The sequence below is a fragment of the Miniopterus schreibersii genome (assembly GCF_964146895.1).
Source record: "Miniopterus schreibersii genome assembly, chromosome: 2".
Lineage (NCBI taxonomy): Eukaryota > Metazoa > Chordata > Mammalia > Chiroptera > Miniopteridae > Miniopterus > Miniopterus schreibersii.
In genome coordinates, this window is record NC_138102.1 from 153,639,020 (window position 1) to 153,654,369 (window position 15,350).

The 15,350-nt window shown below is 36.8% G+C and overlaps 1 protein-coding gene across 1 annotated transcript in view; it reads left to right on the forward strand.

Moving 5' to 3' along the window:
* OVCH1 (ovochymase 1) overlaps positions 1-15,350 on the forward strand; it is a gene marked incomplete at both ends in the record, with an annotated part of 59,711 nt that overhangs the window by 37,427 nt on the left and 6,934 nt on the right. The window contains 3 exon segments of the mRNA XM_081127796.1: positions 235-396; positions 4,213-4,300; positions 6,045-6,187. Coding sequence (XP_080983922.1) covers positions 235-396; positions 4,213-4,300; positions 6,045-6,187 — 393 coding nt within the window.

The window sequence follows — 15,350 nt, forward strand, 5'->3', positions numbered from 1 at the left end:
TCCTAAGAAATTTAAAAAATTTAGTTAAAAGTCATTTTACATAATTGTAATTTAAATTCTATTCTTACAACCTCATTTCAAGTAAATAGGATACAGCAAATGAGATGATCCCTTTTACCCAAGAACTTGTAACTGACTGTAATAAGGTTTTAATTACTCAAGTTTGGGATGGCATCTCATTGTCTGTTGCTTTCTTTACGTGGACCCTGGTGTCTGTGTGTTCTGAATTGCAAGCTGTTAACTCTGAAGTGGAGCTAGAAGAGCCCAGGGGCTTTTTTTCAACTCCAAGATATCCACTGGATCATAAAGGAAAACTGGAATGTTCCTGGGTGCTCAGAGCTCCACCAGGCAGCAGGGCAGAATTTACGGTTGAGTACCTGTCACTCCCAGAGTCTCGTATGTGTGGGGATTCAGTCCTGACCGTTGTGAAGAAAGCCACAGTGAGAGAACGATGTCAGGTAATCCTTACTGGAATTTAAACCTTGGGTTGGGAGTCTTTCCTGTAGAGGAAGCTTATGAGCAAGAGAGACATTGACTTGGTAACAATACCACCAAAATGATGATTCATGTAATAGGCATGTCTTTTTTTCTAGACACTGAATATTTTCAAAATTTGAATTTACAAAACAGGTATACTAAAGGTTGAGTGTGTGTGTTTGTAGGTAAGTGTATTCAAGAAAAAGAAAACAGGGCCCAACTTCTTCAAACATCCCAAAATCACGCCCGAGTGCCAGAAATATGTACATGGCGGAGGAGAAGTTAAGTTGGTTAAAAATGAGGGGTGGGAGGGCCGGGGTGTTGAATTTTAAACTAAAGCAAAATACATTACAGATTTTTTAAATGGCAGAATTAAAAAAGAGCGCCACCGACGTGCCAGCCATCATTTCATTTCATGTACAGCCAAACCTATTTTTGTTCAACAAAATAAACTTACCACTTCTTGTTTGTACAGGTGTAATACAGGTTTTTGTTTTTTGGTGTGTTTTTTTTTTGGTCTCCAGCAAAGAGGAAAGTGAGAAGGTGTTAGAAATAATTTGGCTTATGGGGAAAGCTGGAATGAAAATAGTTTTTGGGTGTCACTGTGAGTGTGTATGGTGCACATACATGTGCACGTGCTTGATTTAGGAGTATATGGAGGCCAGGAAAATTGCTTTGAAGGGGAGGTTATTTTCTTAGGATTACATTAGGGTGAGAAATTAAATGACTGACTTAAAAAGCACACGCATTTGTTTAAGGGACCCTTCTTTCAAAATACTATCTCATTTAGGCTTCAGAAAGGCTATTAACTGGCCTGTTCACTTTGCACATTTCCCCCCTACAATCGGATCACCTTTCCTAACCCGCTTGATTAGAGTTGCTCAAGGTCTTCTCCTTACAGCTGGAATCAAACCCAAACCCTAGCACACCTTTCCCCTCTCCCACCCCTAGCTCCCCACGCTCCAGGCCCTTCCATTCTCACCGAGGGCCCTTGTGCCTCTCCTGCTCCCAGCTCCCCAAAGAGCTTCTTCTCATCCTTGACTAGAACGTCACCTTCTTAAGGAGACCCACCTTGCTGCATTGGTGGAGCTTCCACCACCTCTTGCCGGTGTTCTTCTTAGTGCCCTTTTCTTAGCACCTATTGTCTTCTAACATATTTTGATGTTTTTTCCCATGTCTGTGGTTTGTCTGTGTCTTCCCCTTTGAATGTGAGCTTCCTGAGGGCTGATACTTTTTAAAAATATGTTTTTATTGATATTTTTGTGCCCTAACTGGGAATTGAACTGGTGACCTTTTGGTACCTGGGATGATGCTCAGCCAACTGGGCCACACCAGCTGGGCAAGGGCGGAAACTTTTATCTCTTCAATTCTAGAATCCCCAGGGCTTAGAACCGCACCTGACACATAGAAGGTATTGAATGAATGAATGAATGAATGAATGAATGAAAGATCGCCTTCTCTAAGAGGCCTTGTCAGTCTAAAATAGCATTATTTATTCCCCTGGACAATTAGTTTCTATTATACTAGTTATTTCATTTGTATCTTGGTGTCTATTTGAAATTAGTTTCATTTACCCGGCTCAGACGAAAGCTTCATGTGAACAGGGACCTTGCTATTGTGTTCCCTTTCACATCTCCCCAAATTAGGATAACGCTTAAGGACTCGGAACATTTTTTCACGTGAATGTGTACCGATAAATTACTCTTCAGAAAGGCTCAGTTTTTGCTGCCATTAGCAATACATGGGAGCCTCTTCCGCCATGCCCATAACCTAATATATCAACTTGATAGGCCCTTTTACTTTTTAAAAATCATTAATGGGGTAAATACCTTTTTGTATATTGAATCACTATTTTTATTTCTTGTCATTATCACCCGTTTTTAAGTATTATTCTTTTTCTTGGTTTATAAAAGCTTTTATATATATTTTGTTCTTTATCACACATTGCAAGTGGTTATCCATAGGTTGTAAATTTGCTTTAAATTTTATTCTATGTTAATGTAAACAGTTTAAAGTTTATTTAAATCTATTCATATATTTCTGTGACCTGTGATTTATCTCATTGCTTTTACATTTAAAAATTCATTCATTCTGAGTTCAGAAAAAATAGTAATTGAAAAATTTACTTCTTTAATCCTGCTAAAATGTATTATCTTATATAGTAAAGCGATACTATACCCGTTTCTTTAAAAATAAGTTATTTTCTCTCCAACTTATATCACTGTTATAGTATAGCAAGAAACATTTTCTGGGGAAAGTTTCCCCTTTATTATAGCCTATTGAAAATCATGCTTGACTTTGATGTGGGCTACCTGGGGAGCCGCTATACTTTTTCAAACCAGCCTTTCTTTGATTTGAAAGTGTCGTTTTGATCGCTGTAGAATTGCCTGTCTCTTCAGGTGACAGCTAGCAGAGCTGCCATGGAAAGGCTCTGACGGCAACATTACCCCTTGTTGAAGCTGGATCGCATCCTTCTGTGCTGTGGAATGCTGTCTGTTCCCCGTGGGAGCCAGCAATTTGGTCAAGAGCTGCATTCATCTCTACTTGCTGCCAACGAATGTTTTCATTTTCCTCCCCCTCCTCCTCCTTGTAATCGCCTCCCTCTCTGCCTCTCTGCAAGGATTTGTGGAGCGCCTACTATGGGCCAGAGACCCGCTCTTCTTGGTTGTGGGGATCAGTAATGAAAAAAATGGACAGAAAAAAGCCCTCTCCTTATTAAGCATATATTCTTATGTGGGGAGGGGACACATAAGAAGATAAAATAAAATGTATAATATATTAGGTGTATGAGCGGGGGGGGGGCATGAAATGGGAAGGGAGAGAAGTCGTATCTGGGAGGTAGGTACCAGATAGTTGTATGTAATATAAGCAGCAAATGTCTTTCTGAGTAGGTGACCTTTAAATAAATGTTACGGAATGATATGACATCGGTCTTAATAGTAGATAAGTTTGACTCTAAGAAACTCACAGGTTCTTTTTACATCTTCGTAATCAGTCCTCTAATTTGTTTTAGAATTATGATTATAATTTTTCTCCCATCTTTGACTTCAGGTTCTCAAAGTAAAGCAATAAAAAAAATAAAGACTGACTATAGAGAAAGAATAAATTTTCAGGTAGAAAAAGTTTTCCATTATGGATCTTCATGGTGAGATAGTTTTAATAAGTAGATTAATTTTCTAGGAGAAAAAAATGGCATATCAGCATTATTTTATTTTATTTTATTTTTTAAACATATCTTTATTAATTTCAGAGGGAGGAAAGGAGGGGGAGAGAGAGATAGAAACATCAATGATGGAACCTGTCTCCTCATGTTGGAAAGTGGAATAAATTCCTACTTCATGAGTAGACGCGTACAACAATAGACAAATAAGTCCCAGAAATCTAATACATAGACTACAGTATTGTATTCTAATCAGCAAACTTGCTGAGGGACTAGACCTTAATTATTCCTACCACAAAAAAAGAAGTAATTATGTGGTGTGGTAGAGGTGCTATTGCTACAATTGCAATAATATTACAATATATAAATGTATCAAATCAATGTGCCATATACCTTAAACTTACACCATGTTGCACGTCAGATATATTTCAATAAAAATGGATAATACATAAAAATAAATAATTCCTGTGCCTAGAATAGAAAAACTGCTCAAAAACTTGAGTTCTTGTTTTTTACTAGATTTGATTTTTTTAATGTAGGTGAATTATGTGAAAATTACCCAATAATTTTCACAGGTTCTGGAGCACTAGTGAGGGTGACATTTTGTTCCCTTGTGCAAGGTGCTTTTGGCATAAGTTATATCGTCTTTAGAGCCCAAAGTATGTTTGGTCATTTTATAAACTTATAAAGTTAAAAATTAATGTTTTTCTTTTTAAGAATATTCAAAGTGTATGCATTGTTTTGTAAGAAATTTGTTTCTGTGGAAAATGAGTTTATGTTTGAGGAGATGTGAGAAAGGTGAGGTCCAAAAGAGAAACTGCTCGGTGGATAACTTGATTGACTTGTGAATCATCCAGAATTGTGATTTCTAGACATGGCTAAGATATGTAGGTTGCAAAATAACACTTTTTCCTGTGATTGTGATTCTACACCACAGAGAGCCTTTCCTTCAGCTGTAATTCTTGTGGATCAGAAAATCTGGGTTGGAAATCTTAGCTGGCTGATTAGCTCTGGACAGTTTGTTATCTCTGTATCAGTTTTCTTTATAGTGATATCATAATAATAAAAGGTTAGAATGAGTTTTGAAAACAAACTACACAAATATTGGATGCTAGCATTATACATGTAAACTCTATGTAATTCAGAGTTATCAGGTTGCATTTTAGAATATGTAATTAGTGAGGATTTTCGACCCTTGATGAGTGTAGGTAATTGAAAGCTGTTTCTCTCCTTGGCACCAAAAAGCACTGCAAAGATACATTTGGGGAAAAGTTAAGTGAGTAATAAAGAAAAGCATGCATATCATGTGAAACTTTTTCCCCCCAGGAAGAACTATATTAACAATGTTGCTTTCAGGTGGAACTGTGCATGGACCCAGCATTACCTGCATTTATCCCACATTACTTTCCACAGACCCTGAGCTACGCCACACATGATTCCGAGAGAGGTGCTGGTTTTCCATATCTTTGAATGTTTCAGATAGAGACTTTTCAGTGATACTAACCACCTCCTGTTAACCTTTTTCTATAACAATTAAAGAAGAAAGCTGACAGCTTTGATCTGAAAAGGCATATAGCAAAGCCTCTGCAGGAGTCATACAGATCCCAAGATATTTTCACAGAACTACTAAGAGGCGAGGAAGGAACGTTTATTCTGATGAAAGAAGTATGTGAATGATTAGTTGACACTTAGTATTTGCCTAAAGCATTATTTTTCACCTTGTCTCCTTAAAGAATTGACTTTGAAATAATCCCTGATCTGAGGCCTTTAATGTACAAAAGCTGATTGTAGGATTATCCCTGTTGATAAATTGTACTTTTTCAACCAAAGAGATAATTTAGAGGCATCATTTCAACCAAAGAGGCAAAGTGGAAAGTCAAATCTCTATCAAAGTGTTTTAGAGATTAAAATAATGTGTGTAGAATCTTCTGGCATTTGGTAGGTATTCAATAAATGGTTCTTAAATTGCCACGATGGAAATAAAGCTTTCCTTGAATTAAACAATAGGATAAGTTTAAAGGGGTAAATGACAAGTGAAGATTTACATAATATCAATCCTAAGAAAATTTATGTGATTTGGGGGAGTTTGGGGCAAATTCAGGCAAGAGTAGGTCCTTGACTCTTACAGATCGCCAGTCAGAACTCAGAGTCCTTTCCGTGATTGACCAACCGCTTACCATGGTGGGTGAATTTACTTAGACCTTTTGACACATGAAGTGTTAGAGAGTATTTTTAATTGTTGTAAATTAAAGTAGAAATCTTTCTCTCATCCAAGCACAAAGGAGCAGATATGAAAACTAAGGCATGCTAAGTCAGTAACATTGATGCATTAAATTCTGAACAAAGTAAATAACAGTATACGCCGTTTAGAAATCATTTCTGAGACATTCTCCCATCTGTGCCATAGCTGCTACTGGAGGCTATTAGCGCCTTTAAATCATCACATCATTCGCCTAGATGGCATCAACTTCCAGGTGCAGCCGACACCCTTGGCCTGTCAGGGTCACCTGCGAGTTTATGAAGGATTTGGATCAGGCAAAAAATTAATAGGTAATTAATTTCTTCTGAGAAACTATGTTTTTTATTTTATTTTATGAGATATTCTTAGATTGTTTAATATTCAGTATGTGACTTATAGGTGATGTAAATTCATCTCTTATATGATGTCAAAATAGCTTACTGTTACTATTTTTTGTTTTTAGATTTATATTGAGATTAACCAAATACTCTCTCAAGTTAAGTTGCGCACAAAACCCAACTGTATGCTGCTTACTGAGGTCACACCTATGTTAAACTTGCCCAGAAATACCAAAAGTAAAGGATGAATAAAGCAGTTCAGACAATGGTGACACAGGAAAATTGAGACTATAATATCAATTAGGCAACATAATATTTATAGGAGAAGGAATTAAATGGGTTCGTCAGTTAGATAGTAATCAGAAACCCGATTACGGTGACTTAAGTTTATTATTCTAAGAAAAGAGAAATGGAGAGGGCTGCAGACACACCCCTGGTTCAACAGTTCAACTCTGTCGAGGCTCAAGTTACTGCGATTCCCTTGGCCTTTTCCTAATAGTTGCCTAACGACTATTTCAGATCCTGCATTGCCCTGGAGGTAAAAGTAAGAAGGGGCATGGGGAAGGGTTATCACCATCAAGAAAAGCAAACACATTTCCAAGAATCCTGTAGCAGATTTAAGTTTCTTTGTCCAGATTTCCCACATGGCCACAGCTGACTGGGAGATGACTAGGGAGAAAGGAAATGGAAACAGGGTTTAGGCTGGCAGACCAACAATACCTGATGTGATGGGATCAGAGGGTCCTGGGTTCAAATCTCATTTCTACCATACAGTAGTTCAGTGACTGGGATTATTCCCAAAGCTTTCTAAGACTCAGTTTCCTCATTTGTAATGTGAAGTAATAATATCTACCTGTTGCTTGTCATGTGATTTAGGAGAACAGACACCCCACCATCACCACCACACATACATGTGCACTATAAATTCCCAGTTTACTTGGTCTGATATGGAATAAAATTAAAACCCTCCCTTTTGCTTTGATTATGAGAAGCACCTGGCTGCTGGCTTCTCTGTTCAAAGAGTGGAGTGGGTTAAGGCTGCATTCTTCCTCCCCCCCTTCCTCCTGCTGCCTTTTAGCTGGTGTCAGGGTGATTTAAGCTATGAACCCCTCTTGCCTCCTGCCGGCTCTCCTCCTGTCGCTCCCTGCGCACCGGCCCCACCCCGTGTGCTCAGGCGTGTTCAACTAGGAGTATCCGAGTAGAGATAAGACTGGCCTGTTGTGACTGAGTTTAGAAGCCTCTTTGTTCTGTTTTAAACTCTGAACCTGTATAAACTGTCAAGTTTCCTGTAGAAGGGGCTCAGACTTTGGAGCTGGACTCTTCTGGGGCTGCCAGTGTAAAATAAACCTCCTGAACCCCCAGCCTCCGAGTGTCGCTTGGTCTTTCCGTAAGGGGACCGTCTCTGGTTCCGCAACAAGTCAACAATACAGATGCCTACTGAAACAAGGTGACTGCCCAGAGGGAGAGGATATGTGGCATTTCACTGGCCTTTGCCTTCTTAAAAGTTAAAAACTAACCAGATACCAGTAGGGCCTTGCCAAACTTGATAAATCAGCCAATTGTTAAATCACTGTCCTTTTTTTTCTTTGGACTTACCCTACCATCCCAGAAGCAGGCACAATGGCAATCTTTGTATTTCTACTTTAGGGAATGTGAATAAACTCGGAGCTTCCCTTGTTTCTGAGCCAATGTTGCATCAAAAGTGGCATAGCTGCTTGTGGGGAAATGCAAGATCTGGGCCCAGTAGCCTTGGAAATTATCCGTGTCTCTTTCTTTCTTACCTTACAGAATACCTGTTACTTGTACTACTGCATAAGGTGGTTCTGAGAATTTAATGAGAATGCATGTTAATTAACGTAAAAGAAACCAAACTTCTGCTGTGTTTGAATTAGAAATATACATTCCCATGTCTACTCTTTAAATTGTCCTGCTTGGAAGAAAAGATTAGACTGCTGTTTCCCTAGTGCCTTTCTGTGGGTGGGGTGTCTGATACACACAGTTTGGAAGAACAAAGGAATACAGAAAAAGGGGGGAACTAGTGCATTAACTATAACAGTTATAATTTATAATGTTAATGATCTGTTCTTCTTAGAATTATTTCTTAAAACACATGTACTACTTCCTATCTCCACCCCCACCCCCCCCAAAGTTTTAAAGGCTCTATTTCAGTTTTTGTAAGTAAGGTTTACAAGCTCCAAGAGCTAAGTCAATGAATATTTAATGTAACCAAGCACTGTGATTTATCCCTAGAATACAAGGATAGTTTTTTAATATTGAAAAATGTATTATGAATCATATAACTAGGTCAAGTTAAGAAAAATAGATATAAATTAATTATACAGCAATTATATCTTTAAAACCTTGCCAGTAAAAATTAGTTAACAGATATAGTGAGAAAATAATTTCAATTATAATTAACAACAAAAAACATAAAGCTAGGAATAATCATTAAATGATATATGAGATTTATCATCAAATGAAAAACTTTACACACAAACACACATACGCACCCCCCCACATGTACACATGCACACACACAAACACACAGATATGAATAGAGAAAAGGAGCATGTTCTAATACTAGAAGACAGAATTAACATTAATTCATCCCAAATTAATTTACAAATATAGTATATTTCCCAAATCGATGGTACTACTCTAAAGTTTATCCTTTAAGATAAATAGCAGTAGCTGAAAATGTTTGGGGGGGAAAAAAATTCAAGTAATTTTAATACCTAAAATGATCGAGTATTAAAATATACTTTCAAACAATAATAATTAAAACAGAGTAGTGCTGATACAAGAAAAGACATATGAGTGGACCAAAAGGGGAATCAGAAATACAGGCATTTATATGATAAATTTGACATTACAAATCATAGCAGAAAATAACATATATTCTTTATCATATCATAGAACAGCTGATTAAAAACTTAAGCATCTTTTTTTAAGCCATTAAAGCAGAAAAAATAGATAATTATTTTAACTATGGAAAGAGAAGGACTTTCTCACATAAAAGCAATGAAAGAAAACAGAAAATTATCAATAAATTCCTATATAATTAAAAACTTTTCTGCTCTAACCAAAACAAAATCTAAAAAGTAAATAATAGAATTTTCAACAACTCTGAGAAAGGATTAAGGTAATTAACACAGAGAATGTTTAAATCAGTATTAGAAAAGGTCAAATCTGTAAAAATTAATATGTCGGTCTCAATCTCTTTGACTCAGCCTTGATTAAATTTCAAGTTAAAACCAGAGTCTCCAAAGCTTTTGACTTTTAGTTCATGTCCCAAGAGAATGACAAGCTATTGACCCTAGTGATTTTGAGAAAAAAAGCACTGGATTAACCATTAGCCTCTTTTAATAGATAAGAAAGGTTAGTGAGTGTTTGCATGTCAGTTACTATACAATCTAAATTAAATCTCTTCTTATTTTGTGTCTCGTCACAATGAAATTGATCCTCTGGCCATCTGGTTATTAAAAAGGGCAGAGTTTTCCTATAATAGGGAAAAGCTTAATAGTTCCTAGGATTATTGCCTTGAAACCTTGAAACTGAATGCTATAGCATACTACCTTTGTTAGAATGTTTGTTTCAGAAAGTGCTGTCTATGATCAAAGTCGAAATGCTCTGTCATAGGAAGCAGATTTAAATCGTCAACCTTATCACAACCCTGACTATAACCTTTCTAATCAACCACTACTTGACTCAACAAGTATAAATAACGTTTTTTTTTTTAATTAGGAGGATCTCTAATGTGAATTTTTTAAAAATAAGTACAATAAGTAAGAGTTTAACCAACTACTTTTGAAATACAATTCAGAATCACTATTTTTGTAGATAATACCCTTGTAGAAAAATGGGCAAGTGACCTAAGTGAGCGACTTATAGACAAATCAACACACATGAGAAAAATATGTAGCCTTGTTAAAACAGAACTGAGACAAAAATTTACCTAATAAATTGACAAAAAAAGATTTTAAAGAATTATTCCACTTATTAAATAAAATGCAGTGTGGCTGGCATTCTAATGTTATTGTTGAGGTATAGTATGGGATATGCTTTCTGGAGGGAGATTTAGAAATTTTTCAAAAGTTGTTTATTCAGTGTTTCAATTTTTAGCCATATTTATTAAAATTATACTTTATATATGGGGAGAGACAAACAAGGTGTTTGTTAAATTAGTGTTATTTATAATGGCCAAAAATAATTTAAATGGAAAATTGATTAAGAGAAGTATAGTAAACCCATAGGATAAAATGTTATAAAGGCGCTAAATGAAATATTTTCACATAATTTTTAAAAAATATGTTTTTATTGATTTTGTAGAGAGACAAAGGGAGAGGGAGAGAGAAACATCGATCAGTTGCCTCCTGCACACATCCTGACCGGGAACCTGAAACATAGGCATGTGCCCTGACCTGGAGTTGAACCCACAACCCTTAGGTGCACAGAAGGACACTCAACCAACTGAGCCATACTGGCCAGGGCCACAGAACTTTTTTTTGAAACTAGAAAATCCTATAAGTAATATTGAATGAGATCAGGTTGAATAACTGCATAGTATAATTTAAATGTTTTTAAAGTGCTACATATGACTAACATAAAGGTTTAAAGGAAAATACACCAATATGTTTAAGTGGATATTTCTGGAGTGCAAGATTATGAATAATTATTTTTTAAATTCTCTAAATTTTCTCCAATGAATGAACATTCTGATTTTTTAAAAAAACTATAAAAAACAAAAGAGGAAGGAAAATCGTTTTGTTCTGGAAGTCAAATTAGCTTCATGGGGAAGAGCTTCACGACAGCAGTCTGGCTATTAGCAGTCGGCTCAGCCTCATAAGAGAGAGAACCATCCCTGAAGGAGTTCAGACTCCATCATCTTCTGAAGGATGCTTTAGATATCCCAGGGTCATGGGAGGGTCACTGCTAATTAGCTCTAGGATTCTGAGTCTCAGGAGAATCTAAGAACAATTGCCTAAAAAATTTCATTTAGACTAGCTAATGGGTTTCACTTTCATGTCAATTACTGCAACTTGCCTCTCCTGCAGCTATGCCCCGGAAAAACGAAGGTTCATATAGCGAAGGCTCAAATAGACAAGAATACCTTTTTTGTTCCCTGAGGAACTAGCTAGACAACGTCACCTTCCCTTATAATACGTAACTTTAAAAAATATCTACCCAAGGTTATTCCAGACATTATGAGAACTGTCTATTATAAGTGGTTCTAAACCAACTGTCCTAGTTGGTTTAGATTTAGAACCATTTTCTTAGAACTGCTTAGACTCTAATTGGGTTTTTCTGCTTTCTTTCCCATTTTTATATTGTTGGGAATAGATATGGTATAAACTTGTAATATCAAGAACAGGATATTTTCCCCCTCTATTTTGCTCAATAACCTGTGACTTGATGAATGGTAAGAATTTTTATTTATTTATTTATTTTTGCTAGGGAAATTATGTGAAGGAGATTCACCTTCATTAAAACCCCATGGTCCTCTGGCGATGCTGATTTTCACATATGATGTCCGTTTGGCCTTGTAAGAATTTTCTGTGAGATATTGTTTTCATATATCTGGTAAGTCTGTCGCTTTTTTCGGGTTTATGTGTTTGTTTTGTTGTGCTTTGTTAGGAAGACTGTGTTACCAAACAAATAGATTGGAATTATCTGTTTCATTCGTCAGATTTAGGGGAGAAGACAAAAAAATAATATTTAAGGTTGTGACTTCTGTAATCTGTGGAGGCCTCAAGCTAAATCTCTACAAAATACACGATTGATCAGATTTTTTTTTTTTTTTTTTGTATAGTACCTAAGAATTTTGTCTATTTTTCTGGGTACTTAGAATGTTATAACAATATAGTAGGAATATTTTATCCCTATTATAAAATTTTCAAGTAGTTTTTTCTTTTGAAATTAATTTCCTTAATGTGCAAATATCAAGAGTAAATTAGTTCTCTTTTACTTGTTTGGTGTCTAGTTCATAAATATTAGTTGCGGTGAGGTTATTGAAAAATATGCTTTGCCTGGCATTCCTTTGGTTTGGGCAAAGGCACTGATGATATTGTGAAAATTGAGAATTGTTGAAAATTACATAAATTGGGTGTCGTGGCAAAACATTTGCAATTACATTTTTAGAATTGCTCCAGTCCTTAAGATTAATCAATTCATAGTCATTAAAAAATGTTAATTGAAATACAATTGGAAAGACATTTCTACTTAAAATAGCTTACTTAATTTAGTGTGGTAATGTGAGAAGTGTTGGTAGGAGATAACTAAAGAGACTTGCATCAAGCTCAGATTATATGTCAAAGTACACCTTAAGGGACTCGCATAAACAAAATAGAATAAAATCTTACATTTAAGCCTTTAATAATTCAGACTATTAACACAAGTTTTTAAACTTATGCCGGAAGGATTCAGCAGTGAGCAAGACAGTCCCTGCCCTGGTAGAATTTACAGTCTAGTAGGGGCGCTTGTCAATAATCACATAATCATATAGAAAAATATAGACTGAAAAAATAAATGTATTAGGTTTGGAAGGAAAAGTACGGAGTGCAGTGAAAATATATAACAGGGATTCTGTGTGGTTTGGTAAAGGATGGGTATGGAATTCTAAGAAAACTTTAATTTCTCTGTTTTCTCTCAGTGAACCTCCATGAAATTTATTCCTACTCGCTGTTTCCCCTTCGCCCTCTTATTTTGTCTTGAAGCCATTCCCATAGGGCTTTTTTCCTTACCAGTCCACACACACTGTTCTTGCCAAAGCTGCGAATGACTCCCACAAGCCCAGATCCAAGAGTTCCTTCTCAGTCCTAACAGCGCGTCTGGCCCAGGCGAGCTCTCCTTCCTTCTGGAACCTCACTTGGCCTCCAGGAAAAGACTTTCCCTCGGCTCTCCTCTCACCTCCCCGGCCTCCTTCAGAGTCTCTTCGCTGGTGCTCCTCAGTTCTCTACCACTGAAGGTTGAGGTGTTCCAGGAACCAGGACCTTGACCCTCTTTTCTCCTTTACCTAAACTCGCCCTTAAATGAGTGAGTGTGCAACCCCTAGCCTTAAATACCATCTATGCTCAGAAAACCGCCAAATATGTATCTCCAGGCCCAACTTTTTTACTGAACTCCAGCGCTGTATGTCCAATGGCCTCCCTCTCCGCCTGGACATATAGTAGGTACCTCAAACTTAACATGACCAAAATTCAGCTCTTGAGTGCATTCCCCTGCCTTCAAATGCTTCTTCCACCAATCTTTCCCATCTCAGTAGATGGCCACTCCATTTTACTAATTAACTGTTCAAGTGATTAATCTTGGTTATCCTCGGCTATTCCCCTCACATCTCATATCAAATGTAGTTCATATGTGGGCCTTTCCGCAAAATAGATCTAGAATCAAACTACTTCTCAACAGTTCCAACATAACATTCTGATGAGTCTTTTTTATTTTATTTTACTTATAACAGCTAGAGTGATCATTTTAAAATAAATAATTCTGGTCATGTCATTCTTCTGCTTATAATCTTCCAATGATTTCCCAACTCATTCATACTAAAAGTCCTTAGAGTGACCTACAAGAGGCTATATGTTCTTGACCTTGGCTATCTTCTTGACTTCTACCATCTTTCCCAATACTCACTACACAGCAGCCATGCCAACCTCTTGGCTGTTCCTCAGTCACAACGAGCATGCCCCGTTGCTGTTATCTCTGAAAATGACAACTATGCCAATTAAGTAGGTCGTGCTCAATGATTGTTTGCTTGCATAAAAGAAATAACATTTCAGCCAAAACAGACTAAGGAATAAAGAATTATATCCACAATTATGAAGCTACTGTGGTAGTCTAGGCCTGCCTTGTCCAATCTGTGTTGCTATTTAAATTTAATTAGTTAAAATGAAATAAAATGTGCTCAGTTGCTACATGTAGTGATTGACTACCATCCTGGACAGAGCTGATACAAAACATTCCATCACTGCAGCAAGTTCTACTAGTAGTTTTAGATAATAGATTACCTTACCTTACAGGAAGATGGCAACATTAGAGTACAAGTGAAGTGGCAGATCTGGAGTTAGAACTGGTAGGATTTCTTGATGGACTGCATATGGAATTAAATATGCAAATCAAGGATGACTTAATGGTGTGAGATGCTGGAGGTGGTATTTCTAGAGATGGGAAGTACTAGAGGGAGAACTAGATTGGTTGGGCGAAATCAGTTTGGGCCATGTTAAATTTTTAATGCTTTGCTATATCCAGATGGAGTTGGCAATAGGCAGCTAGAGGTAGATCTTTTGAGCTGCAGGAAAAGTTTAGATAGAAATACAGATTTGAGAGTTATTAGCTTCTCCCAAATTTCCTTTAGTTATCCTTTCTCCAGCATCATCAATATCCTCTATCATTCTCATGAGTTGAAAACATGCCCTAGTATTACCCATCATTTAAAACAAAGTTCAACAAGAAATATAACTGCTGCCTCTCTGTCCTGCTTCATTTTACAGTGAAATCTCCCATTCAGAGGCTAATGGATTTAGAAAGTTTATGGGATCAATGGCTAGATGGTCACTACAGCAGGGAAATACTAATAGAGTTGGATAGGAGGTAATGATTTAGAAAGTGGGTGTTCAAAATAAAAATTTCAGAGGTTAGAGCAGTGTTAGTAAAGAATTAAAAGACAATAGGAATCAGGGTTCCATTGTATGGTCAAATTTAGTGTTGGCACTTGGGGCTGACATGCTAGCTCAGCCTCACAGAGCTTCACAGTCAAGGTGCAACCTGATTGGCTGTTGTCCTGCCTTGCTGGTCAAGCAACAATTTTAAGGAACATTGACAAACTGGAACACAGTCACAGAGCATAGTGACCAGGATGTTGAAGGGTACGGATACCTGGATATACCTTTATCTTGGAGAAAAGAGAAGACAGAAGGATCATAATTCTTTTCAAATATTTATGGGATTCTCGTAGAAGCCACGTATGAAACTTGTTCTGTGTAATAATATCTAATAGTTATTGAGTATTTACCATGATTCAGGCATCATCCTAAGAACTTATAGCTCTCTTAATCTTCTTAAAAATCCTATAGAAGTAGGTTGTATTATTCTCATCTTAAGGAGAAGGAAACCGGATCGCAAAAAGATCGAATAAATTGCC